At 42.3% G+C, this 22198-nt stretch overlaps 1 protein-coding gene across 5 annotated transcripts in view; it reads right to left on the bottom strand.

The window, feature by feature from the left end:
- Positions 1 to 6728: 6728 nt before the first annotated feature.
- The window catches only part of LOC146202247 (glutamine--fructose-6-phosphate aminotransferase [isomerizing] 2-like), a 62508-nt gene continuing 47038 nt past the window's right edge, over positions 6729 to 22198 (bottom strand). For all 5 annotated transcript variants that reach the window (XM_084588047.1, XM_084588046.1, XM_084588045.1 and 2 more), the window contains 3 exons: positions 21456 to 21608; positions 16402 to 16578; positions 6729 to 7271 (listed from right to left, as the gene is read on the bottom strand). In XM_084588047.1, coding sequence (XP_084444173.1) covers positions 7227 to 7271; positions 16402 to 16578; positions 21456 to 21608 — 375 coding nt within the window. In that variant the 3' untranslated portion in view covers positions 6729 to 7226. The remainder of the gene's footprint in view (positions 7272 to 16401; positions 16579 to 21455; positions 21609 to 22198) is intronic.

Consider the following 22198-nt stretch of genomic DNA (forward strand, 5'->3'; position numbering starts at 1 on the left):
CGACTATCCGGCAAATCGTGTGGGAAGAACTTCTACGGCTCAACCCACTGCCCCTGCACGAATCTGCTGAGTTATCTGTCCAGAGGGTACCTAGATGGCCGGCTTCACCATGGCTTCACCACCACAAGCGATTGCAGTGCAGCTTTTCTGCCAAGCCCCTGAAGTTGCAGCTTCTATCGACTATGCGCCTATGCATTTTGCCAACTCGAATGCGTCGATGCCTGACGCCCAAAGGTATAACGTCGCCTCAAGTGCACCTAGATCTTCAATTCGATCTGCCAGGATTCCCGAGCAGTATGAGCATTCAGCCAGACCTACGATGCACCCTGCTGTAGCTGGTCCTTATCCACAACAACATTTTTTACCTTCCCCACCGATATGCTACTGCGGCGGCGTCGAAGGTCACATCACCAGGTACTGCCGAAGTAGGTTCCCGCCCCGCTATAACCGCTCGGCGCCTCCAGCAGCACCCAACCATCGGAAATATAATCCCGTGTTTCAGCAATCAAATACTCCGCGTGGGTATTACCGCAACATCCATAACGAGAATCTCCGTGACTGTTCCCCTGCATCTGACAGAAGTGTTACTCCTCCACCCGCCTTCTGTTCGTGTCGTTCTCCATCACCGCGGCGGCGTTCCATGTCTCCTCGGCAGGAAAACTAACCAGCGCGACCAATGGGGGTGAGGCCGCTGGAAATGTGTTGTGTGCCAACATCCCTCCAACCATAATGCTCAAGAACAAGATTCGTGTGTTCATTAGCTTTGGTGGATACGGGTGCGACTGTGTCTGTGATGAGTAATCAGTTTAGGCGCTTGTTGGGACGCAAAGTGATGTTTGAATATGACCGTGCTTCAACGTTTTGTGGTGAGAGTGGAGAGGCGTTGCGGCCTGTGGGTGTGTGTAGTGCGCAAGTGTCTAAGGGTGGTGCAATGTTTCAAGCCAAATTCGTCATCTTACCCCACTCTACGCATGACATCATTTTAAGAACGGACTTTTTAAAGTTTTGTGGCGCTACCGTGAACTGCCGAAGTCAAGAGGTTCATTTTGACGGCTCGCATCTGCCGACTCTTTTTGAAAGCGGCCGTAATGAAGAAACAGTTTTTAGTATTACCAAAGACACAGTAGTTCCACCTTTGTCTGCCATGTTTGTCCCCGTGTCCGCTCCACTTCTTGACCAGGTTTCATTTCAGGCCGTGGTGCACCCAGTTTACTCCGCATGTCTGAAGAAAAATGTTATTATTCCTCATTGTATGATATCCGTGCATCACGGTAGTGCCTCGTTATGGACAATCAATCCATCGTCCGAGCCAGCAGTTTTACCAACCGGATTGAAGCTTGCCTTCTGTGGACCCGATGCGCCCTGCGTCGTTGCTTTAATCACAGATGCTACAAGTGCCACCGTACTTGCAGCTGTTGATGAAACTCGATCTTCCACATGATCAGCGCTGATCTCAGCTCACTTCAACGCCGTACTTTTGTGGATATTCTTCTACTCTTTTTGCCTATGGACTTTTCTTAAACAGATGGACCAACCTCTTGCCCTGCACCTCTGACCCATCATACCATCGACACTGGTTCGGCTCACCCCATCCGTCAAAGGCCATATCGCGTGTCCCATCTGAGCACAAAGTCATACATGAGCAAGTGGAGGACATGCTATGGAAGAAGGGATACAAGAGTCATCTAGCCCTTGGGCTGCCCGTTATTCTCGTGCGCAAGAAAGGCGGTTCGTGGCGATTCTGCGTCGATTACTGGCGTCTAAATTCTGTTAAGAAAAAGGACGTCTATCCTCTTCCTCGCATAGACGACGCCCTCGACTGCCTCTCTGGTGCGTCCTATTTTTCTTGTCTTGATTTCAGATCTGACTACTGGCAAATTCCAATGGACCCTGCGGATAAGAAAAAGAACAGCCTTTGTAACACCAGATGGCCTTTATGAGTTTAATGTTACACCATTCGGGCTGCGCAATGCGCCTGCCACATTTGAACGATTTATGGACACAGTTTTGCGCAGCCTAAAATGGGATATTTGTCTTTGCTATCTGGACGATGTCGTCATATTTGGGAAGTTCTTCCAAGAACATAATGACCATCTAGTATGAGTCTTGAATTGTCCGCACAACGCCGCCCTAATTCTAAACTTGAAAAAGTGTCGCTTTGGAGAGCGCCAAGCGCTGGTGCTAGGACACCTTGTCAATGGTGATGGTGTCATGCCGGATCCCCAGAAAACTGCCGCTGTTGAGTCTTTTAAACCCCCCCAGACAGTGAAGGAGTTGCGCAGTTTTCTAGTGTTGTGCTTGTATTTTAGACGCTTTATACATCGCTTTGCTGACATTGCTTACCCATTGACATGCCTTCTCAACAAAAACTCCACTTTTGACTGGACACCAGACTGCGACGCATCATTCCGTTAATATCGAAACCCATCCTACTTCATTTCAGTCCTGCTGCAGTGACAGAAGTTCACACGGACGCTAGTGGAATTGGTCTCGGGGCAGTCCTTGTCCAACGACACGATGAACGAGAGCATGTTATCGCGTACGCAGGTCGTACCCTGAGCAAGCCGGAGCGAAACTACACAGTCACCGAACAGGAATGCCTGGCTGTAGTTTTCGCTGTGCAGCATTTCCGTTCATATTTGTACGGACAGTCGTTTACTATCGTAACTGACCATCATTCACTCTGTTGGCTGCGGAACCTTCGAGACCCATGTGGTCGCCTCGCACGCTGGGCCCTCCAGTTACAGGAATATGACTTTGCCGTGGTGTACAAAAGCCGGAGGCATCATGCAGACGCATATTGTCTTTCTAGGATGCCAATGGCCATGACAGAATCTGACAGCGACGATTTTGACATTTATATCTCGACCCTCGAGCCAGCGTTCCCTGACACGAATATTTTGTAATCTGCGAGGACTATTTCACGCGTTACTGTGAAATCGCCGCTCTTCCATCTGCTACGGCGCATCAGGTGTCGCTTTTCCTGCTGTACTCAGTCATCCTACGACACGGGCCGCCACGGATTGTCATCACTGATCGGAGTCGACAATTCACTGTTGATGTTGTTGAAGAGCTCATGCGTTTATGTGCCCTAACGTCCCGACATTCGAGGCCATACCATCCCCAGACAAATGGTTTGACTGAGCACGTCAACAGAACGCTGATAAACATGCTAGCCATGTATGTGGATGCAGGGTATAGAACTGGGACACCATACTATCCTTCATCACATATGCGTTTAATACTGCCACGCATGAGACGACTGAGTACAGTCCATTCTTCCTGCTGTATGCCAGACCGCCACGCTACTCCCTGAATACTATCCGTGAATACTTCTCAAACCGTGAAGATCCCTGCCTGGCTGAGACCCTCTGTCTCGCTGAAGAAGCTCGGAGAATCGCCCGCTTACGGTCTGGTGCTTCACAAGAATGTTCTAAAGTATGATACGATGCCAGTCACCGGCGTGTCACATACTCTATAGGCGATTTAGTCTGGCTGTGGCGTCCAATTCGGCGCCGCGGCCTACATCAAAAACTCTTGGCCCACTATGACGGCCCATATGTGGTTGTCAAACGCATCAGTGATTTAACTTATGCAATAGCCCGCCTGACAGCATCGGGTCGTTGGTCTGCCAAAACTGAACTATGTCACGTTGCCCGCTTGAAGCCGTGTCAGCCTCGCACGACTGATGAACACGCCCAGGGGGCTTCGGCTGAGTAGGGGGGAGATGTCACGCTACTGACGATGATGAAGATTGTGATGGTGTCAGAAGAAGAGGAAAATGCGTTGGTTTCTGTGGGCTAGTAGGCTTCACCTTCTCCTGCTGCAACAGCACTGTAAATAAACACCCCTTTTCTTATTTTACTGTAACAATATTTATCAGTCATATTTGAATTATGACCTGTGATGTCGGTCATCCCCGAAGCCAGCTGAATGACTTTATTTGAATGAGCACAATTCCACAAGCCAAATTCAAGGTAGAACAGGTCGCCTTTCAAAGAGACGAAAAGCAATAAGTCATGCAAATTTCGTGTTGTGTACGTGAAGACCCAGTGCCCTAAATCAATGCTATTACTTGCAACACATTTTTATAGCGCACAATTGTGCTTTGGGAAGACGAACAATCAACGGGTAAAGGAGAATGGTTGAATTTTACAAAAGATAACACATGAACCACGTGAATATTGCTGAAGAGGCATGTATGTAGTGATAGAAGCCAATATTTATCGCATTTCCTCTGCATTAGTAAAGAGACCAGTTTATCGGTCATTAAAACAGCATTAAAAATTGGTATCAGTGCTAGCGCAGGTGGAGGGTTGTCTTGTAAGGAAGGCAGTAGAATAGTGGTCAAATCACCAATCGTTTTCGAATGCACTTACTAAATCGCATACAAATGCATACTCAAACCAAGTCACTTGGCAGGATACAATTATGACTGTCTTTATCCATTATTAGTCTTCAAAATAAAAGTGTCTTATATTATTTTAATGATTTAAAACTGCATTAAGCAAAAAAAAAAAAAATATTTCAATTTGAAACACTAACTGGCCTGGCTCACAATCATATGGCCATCAAAGACTCACTTTGAATAATTGAATAGCTATTAAAAATACATATAAGTGTAATTTGGAAAAAAGAAACATTTACTTGTCGCGACTACACAATAAGAAAAGAGTGGTGATGAAGCAGGTTGTCGACTTATTCTTGTGCGGAAAGGTGAGGTTGTCTACAGCTTCACACTTCAAGCTAGTCCATCGCTTCTGAATTATGAAGCCAGTGACCCACAAATATCTTTCGCTGCATGTGCTCGTGGCTGAAATGCAAAGATCATTCCGCAAAAAAAGAAAAAAATGGAAGTTGAGCAAAACCGGCTCTGCTGACTTGCCCCCTGCCCTCCTTTCGCTTGTGTTTAAGTGTTTTGACATGAACATGAACCAGTGGTGTGAAGACACTTTTCCAGTTCATAGCCGACCACTTGAAGTTCAGTGGCATTGCACCAGTTTCTGCATTCATCAAAAAGCTTACTATGTTTGAGTGGACTTTCATTGGCAACAAAGTTCATCATAGGTTTTCTCAAGGAAAGATGGACGCAGCTCGAGCGATACTTTGCTGTCTGTGTCACATGTTTAGTCTCTCGTTTTCAATGAACATGCGTGGCTAGCCACAAATATGTCGCACATTTATGAACTTCATCCACTTGCATCTTATTAAGAAATTCCAGTACACTTGCTTTCTGTTGTGAAGATTGCCAAGGTGTATGAGGCAATAATAGATTTTTTTTTCATGAAGTGCACGAGTACCAGCAGCAAGGCCACTAATTTTTCCTGCTCCAGATTTTTTTGCTGGCCGCCTGCAACAGCTCCACTCCAGAAAATTGACTTAAGCGCTGCTCTACTGACACACACGCCAGCAGTTGGCCATTTTTCTCGGTCAAAAGTTTTTTCAGTGGCATCGTGCAGTTTCTAAACAGGCCTTTTATCGTAACCTTTCGGTTCCATCTGGTGCCTATTTACCGGCCCAGACAGCCACCAAGCTGGCTTTGAGAATTTCATAACAGCCGAGGTTAGCAGAGGTTCACACATATAAGGAATCTCCTTTTTGAGAAAGACACCATCAGAAGTGTTCCAGTCATGGAATTTGGCATACAGGCACGAGAATTCCACCTCGCCTGGGGCTATGATGCCTTAATGACTTACGCCGCGTAATCGATAACGGATGCCACAGCTTATTATACCTATTAGTCGATTCCCAGCTTCGTACTCCTGCGTGCAATTTTTTCAGACCACCAGTTTTCTTTTGTAGCGAGAAAAGTCTGGGGGGGGGGTCCTTAAGCAATAAGTCCTTCAATTCCTACTTGTGGTTGATGAAATGAACAGTTGCAATTATGTAGGCCACCTACCTGTAGTGTCTGTTCGCATGTCAGTGGCTATTGAGCAAAGACCCTCTTTCGTTGCCGATTGAAGATCAAGGAAAGTCTGCTCTGGAATTGTAGCAGGCACTTCAGAAACGTCATGGCACAGTAGTGGGGTATGACAGGCTCTTGGTGTGCACCATGCCTTTATTTCACCTGCTTTACAGCTGTAATGTCTGAAGTGTACTTCATCCTACAATTATAAATAAAAATCCTGTCATCGTCCCTTTATTTACAATCCCAAGCTCGAACCCGGGCCCATAACTAAGCCCGAACCCAGCCCAGTTTTTGTACTGGCCAGCCTGAGCCCTTGCCCTAAAGTAAATAAAGAAAGGCTTCTAATAGAGATTTGTAAATATAGAATCAGAATGAGAATAGATTAAAAGTAGAAAACAAGGAAATCTGAATTGGAACAGAATTGGAATGCAGTGAAGAGCAAAAGAAAATTCTGTTACACTTCCTCTGCATCAATTCACCCTTAAATTAACTTTTCCTTGGATCACACAAGCATGAATTGCTGTGAAATAAAAATGTGGCTGTGACGGGTGTTTACTTGCATTGGTGCGCGAACATACGAATGCTTCCAGGTTATAAAAATATGCCCTTTATTTGTTTTATACTTCTGCTACAAAAGTAATCATTTCATGTACAGAAATATTTGTTACCAGCCATGCAAGTGAAGATTTTCAGAGTGCGTTTGGTCCTTTGAAATACTTGAAAATGATGTTCTTTCCTAAATGTCCATTCCTTGATAGTGGCTTACGCCCAGACTTCTGTACGGAACCTGCTCATAGCAGCAAACATCACAGTACACATGTATTGTGGAAGCCTTTATTAAAAAGCATGTAGAGATTCTTCAAAGCTTCAATATAAATCACATGCCACACATCCCCTTAATCACTGGCTAAAACGAATATATATAATTTGTGAATACACATATATACGAATACAAAAGGAAAATGTCTAGGCTATATAAGCTGTTGCAGGTGCAGACACTAAAATTTTTTTACTGCAGAATAAAAACACTAAGATAACGTTGTGAAGAACAACTAACCAAAAGAAATTACTGTCTGACCAACGCTTCTTTACACAAAAAAATTTGCAGAAATAATTTACTCTCGAGAGCATCACACCAGGGTTTCAATTAAAAATACATATCCGCTGTTGTTACCTTCAAGGCAGTTCAATTCATATTAAGCACACCTCTGAAGATATAAAAGCATGTCATATTTTGATTCTACCAGACGTGTACATGCAGGATATTTATACGTCTGAAATACGCCATATTGGCAATTGTATCAATTCTTGCATTAGTCTATTCCACAGTTACCGACTTTGCCAGGTTTCGAGGGCAATCCACCTGCAAGGTAAAAAGTTGCACAATTTATGCAACTGCGTGGCGTAGAAAGATGCTACCAAAATAGAACTTTTCTGTATACAGTTAGGGCACAAAAAAAGGGCATAAAACGTTTTTTTACATCAGTACACCACATAGTCACACTTGTCAATGATGGAGCAGCGGTGATATTTTGATAGCTTGGTCATCTCAGTGATGTGCTTTGCCTGTTACACCAGTAGAATGGTACATATGTGCTTAATACAAGTAAGAATGCCATAAACTAGACTTAAGAAATGCCCTACTAATAAGTACTACTAAAACAGCATTGCTTTTTGTGTCATCTTGTGCGTGGTTTTAGAAGCGCGCAAGTCTGTCAATACACCAGGTATGCATTGTTGGAAAAAGTCCAATCGGGATGTTTTCTCGCACAAGAACAATTTTGTTCTCTTTATGTCTGTCTACGCATAAGTGCGCACAATGGCGCACAATCACTGGTTGTTTATCATAGTTTAGCTTTTGCTAAAATATATCGGTTGCATCTAGATCTCAGCTTCAAGAAAAAAAAAAAAAGAGAATGCCCATTTGCATGTCTATGAATACCCATTACGAAATACAGATATGTCCTTTGAAGCAAAGCTTGAAAGAGCTCCAAAAAATTGCCATTTCCTCATGCTCTGTGTACACAAAGGAACGTGGAAATGTAGTTGTATTTATGGAAGTTATTTGAGCCTAGACATGTACGCCCATGCTGTACGCCAAATACAGGAAATTACAGTAGGAACTATTTTTCTATAGTAGCCAGAAATGTGTCGCAATGAACACAAACATGTGAATAGAAAACACAATACAGGCGCACACTACCAGCTGTAATATAAAACTGAACACGCACTTCCTCTTCAACACTCAGTCACAACTTCCTCTTGTACACCCAAGTACATCTCCTTCGCACACTCCTTTTCCAAGCAGACGTCTAGCCAACAATAATAGTTAGCAGCACAATCATCCCAGTACAACACTAACATCATCCAAGCATGACTGTCACAAATTCCACAGCCGCAAATGTGTGGTGGTTTTTCCTTGTGTGTGTATGTGGTGGACTTGGACGATAGTGTTGTACTGGGATGATTGTGCTGCTAAATTTTATCGTTGGCTAGACGTCTGCTTGGGAAAGAAGAGGTGTGTGGAGGAAATGTACTTGGGTGCAGAAAAGGAAGTTGTGGCTGAGTATTGAAGAGGAAGTGTGTGTTTAATGCTTTGTGCATGGCGGACGTAGCCATCTTTCTCTCCTGCTCACACGTCGATCAGCTAAGTATTGGGTTGCTTGTCCTGGTTTTGTCTTGCCCCATTGCGCCTTTGAGTCTTGTTTTCTGTTGGCTAACGCATGCGGTGACATTGGTAATTTAAGAAATGCCGCCGCAGCCCCACGGCCAAGGGCGTTCCCCTTGGTCGGCTTCCCTTCTGCCTAAGGGATCTGCCCTTGGAAGCTTTTCAGAGCTCCAGTGTCTGCAGCATCAGTGTGGCTCTCGTTCCTAAGGATGGTAGTACCATTAAAATGAGCAACCTTGGGGCTGTTTGAGCTGCCCTTCAGGAAGCCACTTCCTTCTAAGAAATAGCTGAGCTACGCCAATTTGGTCGCGGCAGGATTCTGTGCTGTTCACCAGACCTGGCATGTGTACAAGATCTTCTAAACTGCTCCATTTGCATCTCGTCAGGTAAGCAATTTTATTCCTTTGCATTTGGCCTGCACAAAAGGTCTAGTCCGAGGAGTGGATTCCTTCTTAAATCCAGAAGAAACCCTTGACCTTCTCTCCGCGGCAGGCGTTGCTGTCTATCGCTGTAGCCGGGAGGTAAATGTTCGTGTGCCGACCGAATGGGTAATTGCTACTTTTGCAGGTACAGTCTGTCCATCAGAGATTAAAGCGTGGCCTTTGATATTCCGTGTAGATCCCCTATCATCAAAGCCTCTGCAGTGCAACAACTGCTGGTGGTTGCAAGTCCACTTTGCGATGTTGCAAATGTGGCGATGCCGATAAAGCACATTTATGCTCAGATCAAAACATCAAATGATGTCTTTGCGGTGGAATTCACTCTGCAAATTCTTTTTCTGCAAATTCTTTAAAATGTCCTTCTAGGGCTCATGAAATGCAAATTCTGGAGATAATTGACTGAAAACGTTGCTCGCGGTGTGAGGCAATTCAAGAAAGTATAGAGAGAGCTCATGGGTATGCAGGTGTGTCAGCCCGTTCTGGAGCCACATTAGATTCCTCACTGTCTAAAGCCACAGTAACTGCTGTGGAAGTGACCATGGCCAAAATGGTTGATAGGATTGTGACAACTATTACAGAGTGCATATCCAGCATTCCGACAGCACAGATTACTCAGGCTGTGCAAACTTCTACGGTTTCTTCCTCGACACCTGGGCCATCGTTACCAGCACAGCTCTCCTTAGCTACAATGCCCTGCTCGCAAGATGAATCTCTTTCCGCATCTCCTATGCAAAATTCTGACAAGTTAGACGAGGCTCATGATGCAGATATGATGGAGACAGATATGCGAATCTTAAAACGCAGTGGATCCCCGCTGTCTAACCAGTCATTACCTCGTCCTCGGGCAAAATCAAAAAAGCAACAGCTAGGCTCTAAACCAAAGGATACCATTTTGGGGCAGGCTGCTGCTGCGGCCCAGATTACCCAACCATAGGAGCCTTAAAAGTTCTTCAGTAGAACTGTCGATCTCTTCTTTCAGCTACTACAGATTTAGTTTATCTTTCTTTAGAACAGAATCCAGTCATAATTGTTTTGCAAGAAACTTGGCTTACATCTGAAAAACATTTTAATTTACAAAATTATCGATCATTCCGACAAGATCGGCTGTCAAGAGGTAGTGGGTTACTAATTCTAGTATCTCCAAAATTTTGTCATCGGGCTAAGATTTCTTTTCAATATTCTTCTTCAGATTCTGAATTATTGGCTTTAGATTTTGAAATTCCAGGGTTTAGTTCGTTTACATTAGCCAATATTTATTTCCCTCATGGTGTTCAGGACACCAGATCGCTAGGGGGTTTATAAGATGGATCCTTGCGGCAAGCGCCTGTGGGACTGACTTTCAAATAATAACCTTTATTGCATGAATTCTGGTTTACCTACCTTCGTACATGCCCACAGTCAATCTATGATAGATTTAACTTCCTCCAGTCCTAGTGTTTCTATTCTCCATTGGTCGACATTTGATGGTGGCACCTCTAGCAACCATATGCCTATTGTTTTTATGTTAACTGCCACTTGACTCTGCCGACCTCTTAGTTGGATCATATATTAATTATAACAAATTTCAGTCATCTTTATGTTCTTCTCTTGAGTCAGTGGTTAATGCTACGAAAGAGCTAAAATCGCAATGATTATGCCGGCTATTGCATCCTGTCGTAAGAAGTGTGAATTCTTGGTGCGTACATTAAAAGGCAATACATTTAATTGCGTGGATATCAATATTCCTACAAAACAGACAATTTTATTGTTCATTGAATGGTGCATTCTGGCAGATATCAAGAAACCAGAGGTGTTCCTCAAGGGGCAGTTCTCTGGCTCGTGCTTTTTAAAATTTTATTGAGCTTTATTCCCACTCATCAAGAAGTTTGCACGTATGCCTATGCGGATGTCATCGCATTCTTTACAGCTGTACCTGACACTCAAACCCTCAATGGGCACCTGCAATCGTACCTGTGCTTCCTTCAGAATTGGTTATGTGACTTAAGATTTACATTAAACGTAAAAAAAGTGCTCTGTCCTTGTTTTCCAAATTATGGATTCGGTAAATCTTTCTCTAACATTTCAGCAGGAAAAGATTCCTCAAGTTAAGTCTTTGAAGTATCTAGGAGTCATTTACGATGATCATCTGACATGGAGGGATCACAATGAACATGTTGCAGCGAAAGGGGCTCGTGCTGTGGGTATGTTGCACAGGTTAAGCAATCCAAGGTCTGGAATGTGGCAAAATGCTCTTAATGATTTATGTTATGTATGTCCGACCAACTATAGAATTTGGATCTGTGTTGTTTTCTGGTTCACCTGCTAACAAAATTCGTCCGCTTGTTCTTTTAGAGCAGGAAGCGCTTAGATTATGCCTTGGGCTCCCCAAATTTGTGGCCAACAATGTACTATACCTTGAAGCCCGAATACCACCGTTGCTAGCTAGATTACAATTCTTGACTGTCCAGACGTATCTAAAAATATATGAATCTCAATTTCATCGCTCCCTTTCAATTTTCTGTCAAATGGCCTCGGTTTCATACCCCGCAGGTAATATTAGTGCAAAATCTGTTACAACCTTTGAACGTACTCCTTTCTAACGTCTTCCAACAAAAGTATGTGGATCTTCGGTTCAAATTGTGTATGATGACATTTTCCCAAATAACACAAAACACTTATCACCTCGAATTTTAAATGGATTATTAGAAGATAATTTACAAAGTCTTCCCATTAGCATAATGATAGCAACTGATGCCTCTCAAATTCATGAAAAGGCAGGCGTTAGAATATACTGTCTGCTTCTAGACTGCTGTTTCTGTTAGTCTTCCAGATTTTACCCCAATTTTCCAGGCAGAGTTGCTGGCGGTGGTGCTTGCTCTGTGCAAACTAAACCCACTAACAGTGTCTATAATTACAGACTGATTTCTTGTACTTGTCGCTTTCTTCGAATATGGATTTGCAAATATTAAACACCTTACTTTCATTGCTCCCCTCACATTTGAGCCTCATACATTTAGTGTGGGTACCAGGCCACAGTAATGCGACAGTCAATGAGGTTGCTGATAGCCTAGCTGAAGAGTCTCTGAATGGCCCCGTGTTGCCTATCCTCCCGGCAACAGCGCACATAACAGCAGCGCGATATTGTAGGCGCTCCTTATTAAGCACGCAGTTATTTTTATTATTTATTATTTTAAACATACTGCTAGCCTCTTTCGAGGCTGTTGCAAGATTGGGGTACATCATGATAGGTAATTAGTAACACGTCACAAGTTATACAAAGATTATGGAATAACGTCGAAAATTGAGTAGACATCATGCGCGGTAATCTCAATGCAATGCATTATGAAGTACAGGTGAAATAATATTTCTTAACAATTGTAGCACTCAAATGCTAGATTATCATGTTCAGGGAAAAAATAATTACAGCAAGTTAGAAAGGAAAATTTGCAGAGATTCAGAGCCAACAACATCCTCAGGTAACATGTTCCATTCCCTAATTGCTTGCGAAAAAAATGAATAATGAAAGGTGTCAGTATGAAACTTATACTTTACTGAATGCTGTGAATGTTTAGTTCTAGTATTTCTCTTAGATGAAGATATTAGGTAAAGCTCGAAATCTATTTTTAAAGCACCATTTATCAGAAGGAAGAGGAACTTAAGGCGTGAAGTTCGGGCGCGGTTACTAATACTGGCAAGGTTCGCGCTGTTCAAATGTTCAGTTGGGGGGTCGCTACGTAGATACTTGTTAAAAATAAACCTTACTGCTTTCTGCTGCACGCTCTCCAATTTATTTATGCATTGCTGTGTGTGCAGAAACCAGCAAAGAATGTTGTACTCGAGCACAGGCCAGACAAGGAGACAATATGCTAACAACTTGGTGTCGGGGTTGGCAGACGGGATTGATCGCTTAAGAAAAAAAAGCGCGGAAAATGCTTTTGATGTTACATATTGCACATGTTTTTTCCATTTCAAATCTGAAGAGATAAGGACATGGAGATATTTGTATTCTTGGACAGCTTTTAATGGTTTATTTTCAACTTCGTACGGGAAAATAGCGGATTCTTTTTTCTTGACACAGTCATGAAAACTGATTTCTCTAGATTCAGAGTCATCTGCCATTTCCGACACCATGTTGCTATTTGAGTGCCTTGTTTAAATTTACCTGATCGTCACGTGATTTAATTTCTTTATAAATAATGCAGTCATCTGCGAACATTCGGACTGTTTCGTTAATATTTGATGTTAGATCATTGACGTAAAGAAGAAATAAAATAGGTGCTAATACTGTTCCCTGGGATACGCTGGACATTACTTTAACACGCTGTGATGCGCGACCATACTGGTAGCATTCTGAAAGATAGTTTTATATCCAGTTCGTTACTTTATTACAGCCAAGGAAATTGCGAAGCTTAAACATCAGTTTCGGGTGCAATACGCGATCGAACGCTTTTGATAAATCTAGAAATAAGATGTCAACCTGGCTGCGTTTGTCGAGAGCGGATGCGAGATCGTGGATTGTTTCTAATAGCAGAGTTGTGGTTGACAGCCCTTTCCTAAAGCCGTGTTGGTTCAGATTGAACAAATTATTTTTTTCAAGGAAAGTTACGGTATGCTTCAGAATGATGTGTTCGAGGATCTTCGATGCAGCACAGGTGAGTGAAATAGGACGATAGTTAGATTTATTTGTGGTGTCTCCAGATTTATGAACGGGAACTACTTTAGCAATTTTCCACTCTCACAGAACATCTGCGTTTTCAAGGGACTTTTTATATATCAGGAACAAGTATTTGGATACTCACTCAGCGTATCTTTTTAGAAATGGATTTGAAATATTGTCTGGACCGCTGGATTTCTTTTCATTAAGATTAAGAAGATCAAATATACCTGATTCACTTAGTATTAGTTCGTCTAGATTTAGCCTACAGGACGTTATTTCTGATTCTAGGTGAGGCATAGATCATCGTCGAGCGTGAAGCCAGATTGAAAGTACTCATTAAACTCATTAGCCCTCTTTAAGGCTTCTTGCGGGGGTACATGGCTTTGTGTTTTCGAGTTCAGATATCTCCAAAACTTTTGGGGGGCGGTTTTGATGAAATTGCTAAAGGTAATGTTTGTATATTTATGCTTTGCAGTTTTAATTGCTTGCTTTAGGTCATGTGACAGTTTATGAATCTGTTCAGTGTGTATTGCCAACGGTTTGCGTCGTTTAAGTTTCCTTAGTCGTGACAGTTTGAGTTTCATGTGTATGATGTCCAAAGTTATCCAAGGAATAAGTTTATTTACAGTTTTTACCCTTACAGGAACATAAAGTGATAAGCAGTGTTCTACTTTGAGCTTAAATGTCAACCATAGATTATTGCATGATACCGACGGGTCCGCATACATAGCAGCGAAATTTGAATAAAAGCAATCAAAGGCATCAAGAACACCAACATCGTCGGCATTTTGCCAATCATAAAGTTGTATCACTCTTTCGGCATGAGCTGGAGCAGTCATCAATAATGAAGAAATGGTTGCTTTGTGATCTGATATTCCATCAAATATTTCGTAAGAGAATGTACAGTCAGCAAAGCTATCTGGATCTATTTTAACATCAGTCTGGATCTGTTTTAACATCAGATGACCACTTGCATCTTTAGTATTCCTGGAGTAGGAAATCATGTCAATCAAGGCAGACTGAAGTCTCTCTAACCAGGTTTTGCTGCCGTATTCCGCCACTAAATTTCTATATGCACAGGTCTGGTTGGCGCTTACTCCCGTCTGCGCATTCTGCAGGCAACCGGAAACAATAGAACAGCTCTTGCTCTTTTGCCGCCATTTTACCACGATGAGAAAATGGTATTTGGCGAAGCGTTGCAACAGCTGGGTCTAAATTTGAGCAGCCAGATTTTATTATCGTTCGGTGCCACCATGCTAGGGTACAGCCACAGGTCTGTTTTTAATGCCATTCAAAACTTTTTAATAGAATCAAAATGTCTGCCTTGCTAATATGCTTTGAATTTTTAAATCTAAATACAAATCTCAGTGTTCTCCTACTGCGCGAGTTATTATCCTTTTTATTTTAGTTTTTCGTATTTTACTTTCCTTCTCTATTCCCTAGCAATCATTTCTTTTTTTGGGGGGATGTAATTATCCATTTCAAAATCTAACATCTCTGCAACCCAATTCTTGGCCGATCCCCCTGTGTGGGTATGTGCCATCAAATTAGAGGAGAACAACAACAACTGTTGGTAGTGTGCGCTTGTGTTGTGTTTTATATTCACGTGGTTGTGTTCGTTGTGCCGCATTTCTGGGTACCATGCTGCACCAACTCTCCTCTCAAGCTGTTATTCTCAGAAACTATATTTGCCCTCTTTGTCTTTAAGTAAGCAGTCACTTCTACATTTTTTTGTATATGCTATGACTACAGCAAGGGTGCATACTGAGGTTCCAGACCTATTACAAAACCTGAATATAATTTTTTTTGTGCATGTGTTTCATGCGTAAACAATAACTAACAAAAGTAGAATAGAGTGCAACCAGAATTAACATGTCCCGGTGCACCTAGAACGTGTAAAGGGTTACAGCTACGCTAAGGTTGAGTAAGGAAGGTTCAGGTGTGTTAGAAGATTCAGGCAGCAATGAAACTGACTTAGTGCACTATACTAGTAAAGTAATCAATGTTCATAAAGTTTGTGTTCTTTGCACATGCCTAATAAGCTGTTCACAGCAGACGTAATATAGTGAAGAGCAAGGACCAGTACAGGAAGAGGATAATAAAATATAAAATCAGCCAGACATTATTTTAATGCACAGTCTTTGTCAAAAGTGGAGCCCAAGGGATTTGCTTCTGAACCACATCTTACGGCTTGCAATGCATTTCCAGTGTTCCAAACCTCATCATGGTAAGAAAATTTTTGGTCCCCCCCCCCCCTCTCCTATGGGAAAGACCTCTAGTAATGCTAAATCAGCACCACTACACGACTCAGAAGCAGACCCTCTGGCCTCTACACTTTTGAAAAAGACTGTACGCATCTGCCATCATAAAAAAGGAAGATAAAACAAAGGGGCCAGAGATAATGAAAATAAAGGCACGTGGCTGAATTCATGTGAATAATATACATTTGAACAACAAAGGGGGGAAAAAAAAAAACTTCGGTCCATTTGATGTAATGGTTGGAATGAACTTATTAAAATAACAGTGATTTATACTAAATTCTAAATTACCTGCTGGGAGCAGGCAAATTCGAATTAAGCATACGTAAGCCCCAATGTCTTACCCAGCACTACAAAGACAAAAGAATGCAACGAAAAATAGTGTCTGTAATACTTTACCAGAGATGAAGGCTGTAGAGGATAGAGTGGAAAAACTTCAACTGTGTACTGGGACTAGCATCAAACAATGGTGAATGAAAGGCAAGACTCACATTGCAACCCTTGAGCACGGCAATATGGTAAGACATCAGCTGAAGTGGGATAACGGTCAGCACGCCTTGCAGGCAGTCCACTGTATGTGGCACCTCAAGGTACTTGAAGGCCAGCTTCTTGGTCTCTTCATCGCCTTTCTCACAGATGATAATGGGGCGTCCATCACGAGCAATCACCTGCAGTTAGAGTAAAAGGGATAGTGCAGAGTAACCAGACATAGGATGTGCTCGAGTAACTTGCCCCACTAAAACTAATAGAGTGACTTATTCAAACACTTCTGCATGCCACAGCGGTGTTCACTCTTTTATAATCCCAGATGTCTTTTTCAGCAGCAAGTGCAACGTCACCTACATCACACTTGACTACTTGCACTTGCGTCATTTCAGTACAATGCACAAATATGATGCATTCAATTTTGCTGGTTACACGTGTTGACATTTTAAATTCACACATTACTTAATTACTAGCACAGTTCCAGCCAAAATTAAACAGAGCACGCCTTGGTGTCTGAATTTCTCTCGTACACTTTGTAGATATAGTGCCAAGGTTTGTTGGGGTTATATGAGAGCAGAACAGTGACATTTGCAAGCATAAGCAACAAGCACCAGGCAACTTTCACTTGGTAACTTGGTAAGTAGCTAGAGGAGCTTGATCACTGAAGCGTCCTCCATATCATCACGGTGATGACTGTACAGCAACAACCACACAGAACGAAAATGCTGGGTGCACTTACTTTCACCTCTATTGTGGATGTGTTACAGCAATACCTAAAACCCTTAAAAGAATGCAATGTCTATCTCCTAGGTCTGTAGGGCCTAACGTCCTAAACCAACTAAAGCTATGAGGGACACTGCAGTGAAAGGCTCCAGAAATTTTCACCACTTTTAATTTTTTTAACACGCACTGACATATTTTGAATATTTGAATATAGTGGAGATGCTGTGCTTACATTTATACACCAGCCACCTCAACAACCTCAAAGCTCAATGATTTGTAGTGGGAACAACTATTGTCAGCTAATAATAAAAACTATTGCATATCATATGAAACAGTTTTCAATAAAGTGACAGTACAATTTTTACAAAAAAAAAAAACTGGACCAGCACTGTTTGCTGTTGTCTTCACAGCTATAAGTGTGTTATTTATTTTAGAATATAAATTATGAGGATTAATTAAGTAGAAATAGGAGATTTATGAACTCTTCTAAAGAGAATGCTCTGCGATACAAAAAAAAATTGTAACGGCAACAATAATTTGAAGACTTTCTTTTCCTCTGAATAAATGCATGAAACATGAAATGTTCGCAGTGCAATCACTAGCAAAAGCCAGCATGACGCATCTGCTCAGAAAATAAAAATTACTGCAGTGGTCGATGGACCTGGACATAGAAATAACATGAGTTAACAGAGCATGCACGGCTCTTCATTCAGCAGGAACTTCAGCCTGAGTGACAACACTGAAATAATTTTTTTTTTCCACACACCTGTATCCAGTAAGCTTTTACTGTTAACTGTAACTGCTCTGAAACCTGTGCTCCTGGCATTAGTAGAACAAGCTTCCACAGTGACCTCAATTTGTCAAAGCTGCAGTGCTCATTAACACATGCAAGCTGCCATATCGCTAGTCACGTTAAATGTATCGTACTTCACTCAAGGCGCAAGGGGGTATAAAGGTGAAGGTTATTTCACAAGGGTAGGGTAGCAAACTGTTTTTTTTCCTTCTCATTCTATTCAAAGTGCAGAAAAGAAAAAATGTACACAAAAGGGCTACCTTTTCAGAAAGTGGGCTATTTGTGACACATTGTGCAGCTTTTTAACTGCTTATTCCCCATTACTGAAAAAATTTAATAATTCGTGACTGAACATATCTGGCAATTAAAAAGTTAAATACATTGCTGCAAGCACTGGGTTGCAAACAAAAAACTGTTTTGCTTTCATTTGCATGAATTCTACTATTAGTGTATTCTTACGCTTTAATAAAACAACCCGTGTTACAAAAAAAGTAAGGTGAACAGTTTGAAAGTTAACCTGCACATATTAGTTCAATGTTGTGCATGCCTGACTATACCCACTGCAGGGCGAAGGCCTCTCCCATATTTCTCCAATTAACCTGGTTCTGTGCTAGCTGAATCCACTTGACCCCTGCGAACTTCTTAACCTCATCCGCCCACCTAACTTTCTTCCAGCCCCTGCTATGCTTTACTTCCCCTGGAATCCAGTTTGTTACCCTAAGCGACCATCGGTTATCCTCTCTTCGCAATACATGTCCTGCCCATGCCCATTTCTTCTTCTTGATTTCCACTAGAATGTCAGTGACTTGAGTTATTTCTCTGACCTACTCTGCACGCTTCCTATCTCTTAATGTTACCCCTACCGTTTTACGTTCCATACCCCTCTGGGTTGTCCTCAACATAAGTAGAACCCTCTTGGTTAGCCTACACGTTTCAGCTCCATAGGAGAGTACAGGTAAGATGCAACTGTTGTATACTTTCCTCTTGAGCGATACCAGTAAGCTGCTAGTCATAATCTGCGAGTGCTTGCCAAATGTGCTCCATCCCAATCTTATTCTTCTTATTTCCTTTTCATGGTCCGGATCTGCCATATTCGCCTACTCCTTGCAGTGCTTCGCTACCTAACATAAACTGCTGTTCCCTCCCGAGGCTGTTGAACATTACCTTAGTATTCTGCATATTGATTTTTAAGCCTACCTTTCTCAATCATTATTTGCAGTTCATCCCCCGAGTTACTTAGCAAGGCAATGTCATCAGCAAATCACAGATTACTGAGGTATTCTCCATCTACCCTTATCCCTAACAGCTCCCATTCCAAGTCTCTGAATACTTCCTCTAAGAAAGCTGTGAATAGTACTGGGGAGATCGTGTCTCCTTGCCTAACACCTTTCTTTATGGGAATTTTGTTACTTTCTTTATGGAGAACTATGGTTGCTGTGCAGCCACTATATATATATCTTCCAGCACTTTCATGTACGGCTCGTCTACCTCCTGATTTCGCAATGCCTGCATCACAGCCGAGGTTTCTACTGAGTCAAATGTTTTTTCGTAATCAATGAATGCTATGTATAAGGGCTGGTTATATTCCAAGCATTTTTCTATCACCTGATTGATGGTATGGATTAGATCGATAGTAGAGTACCTTTTCCGAAAACTTGCTTCATCCTTTGCTTGATTGCAGTCTAAGGTTGTTCCGATTCTATTAGTGATTACCTTAGTAAATACCTTATACGTAACAGACAGTAAGCTGATTGGTCTAATTTTTAAGGTCCTTAGAAACCCCCTTCTTATGAATGAGGATAATGTTTGCATTCTTCCATGGTTCCGGTACCGTCGATAACACCAGGCACTGCGTATACAGGGTGGCCAGTTTTTCTAGCACAATATCCCCCCCGTCCTTCGACAAATCTGTAGTTATCTGATCCTCTCCAGCTGATTTCCCCCTTTTCATAGTTTCTAATGCTTTCTTGACCTTGTCCTTCGTCACCGGTGGAACGTCTGACTGTTTTTCCCTACCGCCAATCTCATTACGGTCCTGACTACTTTGGCTACTGTAGAGATCTGTATAGAGCTCCTCGGCTACTTTGATTATCTTGTCCATATTCGTGATGACGTTGCCCGCCTTGTCCCTTATCGCATACATCTAGTTTTTGCCTATGCCCAATTTCAAATGCGTGACACCCATTACAAAACTGAAAACGTGTTTTAAAACTGATGAACTAAGAGCAGCAAGTAACTAAAAAAAGCTAATTAGAGCGCTTCAATAGTGCCAGCAAGCGTTACGGACTGGCTGATGAAGCAGTCCCACAATATGCAGATGAAAAGTTGCCAAATATAGCATCATTCTTGAAGTGCATATAAGTATTCCTTGACGTGACTTACATACATAGAGGGTTCTATATTTACGGGCAAAGCCCAATTTTTACTGCTTTCAACCACTGGAGGATGTTTTGTGCCAGTTAAACGAAATTCTTCCAGAAAATCATTACAGAAGTGTGCTTTGCCTGTGCAAGTGGCCATAGCAAGGTAGCGTAAAAAACTTTTGTTCGTCAATACCTCCACAGTCACTGAGTGAGATAGTACAGCCCAGTTATAATGAAATTCATGGGACATGCGTTTCGTTTACGGTTCATTTCGTTTCTGGGGTTTAACGTCCCAAAGCAACTCTGGCTATGAGACACGCCGCAGGGGAGGGCTCCGGAAATTTCGACCACCTGGAGTTCTTTAACGTGCACTGACATTGCACAGCATACAGGTGCCCTGCTTGCCGCCTTCACCGAAAAGCGGCTGCCCAGGCCGGGATTCTGTACCGCGTCCTTGGGCACAGCAATTGAATGCCCTAACCACTGCACCACCATGGTGGGGCTCATGAAAAAAATTTGATACAGCAGAAACTTCATTAAAATATTGGTCTGGAACATGGTGGATATGACTTTTGGTAACCTTTTTGGTTTCAACATCAGAGCAGAAGTGAATTTTTTTTTTCTTTTTTCCACTAAATTAGTAGTCTTAATGAAACCATAGTGTTGCTTCCTCCACTAAACTTCTGCTGCTTGAGGCCTCAAAGACACTGCTAACTGGATTTTTTAGGTCCATGAGGAGCGCTCAAAAATCAAAATGAAAACAAGGCATTAAAAAAAACAGAACAAGAATACCAATTTCTTCCCTACGGCTACAAAAAAAAAAATTACTGCTTCAACCACTGCACACAAAAAGTTAACGAAGAGGTGATTCTGACTGTTTCACTAACACTGGAACCTTTTCATGCTGTAAACAATCCACACACTATTGTTGAATATCACCTTCGATATTCCTGACTCTGCGGTTGATTCGGTATACTGTACGATTGCTGTTTACAGTTGATTATGCTGTACTTTTTCTCCCCACTCCTGCAGTAGCCCCTGATGGGGCTGCAGTATGTGTAAATAAATAAATATAAAATTCAGGAGAGCATGCAAATGTTATTACGAACAAAACCATACGAGAAGACACAAAAGAAAGATTTACTTTAGAAAGCATGCCAAGACAGCAAATTAGGCTGACCTGCTGCAGAGCATTCATGCATTTGGGGAACACTGGGTCACGTGTGAGCACCATCAGCACCGGCATAGCCTTGTCCACAAGGGCCAGTGGGCCATGTTTAAGCTCTCCCGCCAGAATGCCCTCAGAGTGCATGTACGTCAGCTCCTTGATTTTCTGAAATTACAAGCAAAGACATATGCCACATGTAAGGGCTTCTGCACATGTGTCCTAAACAAACTTTCATTGCTGGCATGAAGCCCTTGTTCTTGTAAGGGGCGTAAGAACAGGATGTAGGTACCATTCCGACTTAGTATACGGGGTTTAACACCCCAGAGTGGCAACAGCTATGAAGGGATGCGATAACGGTGGGCTCTGGATTAATTCTGACTACCCAGGGTTCTTTTAACTCCTTTGGGACCGCTGCACAGGTCATCGACCACTGATGATTGATGGTTTTGCCCGTTTTGCCGAACTCAAATTTAGGCGCATTGCAGCATACAAGCACCTTCGAAGTGCCAGTTAACACATTGGCAGTTTTGGTTTCCTTGTAGCTTTTCTTCATCAGACGGCAACTTGGCCAGACAGAATTATTTGGAGTGTGGTGGTCTCAAAGATTAACAAAAGATGGAGTCTAGCACGAGTCACATCATACGAAGACTTTGATGTCAGTTGAGCAATTCCTCTATTTCTAATGCGAATTTGTTGCGTAACAGCAGTAATGAAGTAATGAAGAACCCAAAGAAGACTTCCCGGAACTCTCTACT

The sequence above is a fragment of the Amblyomma maculatum genome, chromosome 1, assembly GCF_055883805.1.
Source record: "Amblyomma maculatum isolate TAMU_Amacu chromosome 1, ASM5588380v1, whole genome shotgun sequence".
NCBI lineage: Eukaryota > Metazoa > Arthropoda > Arachnida > Ixodida > Ixodidae > Amblyomma > Amblyomma maculatum.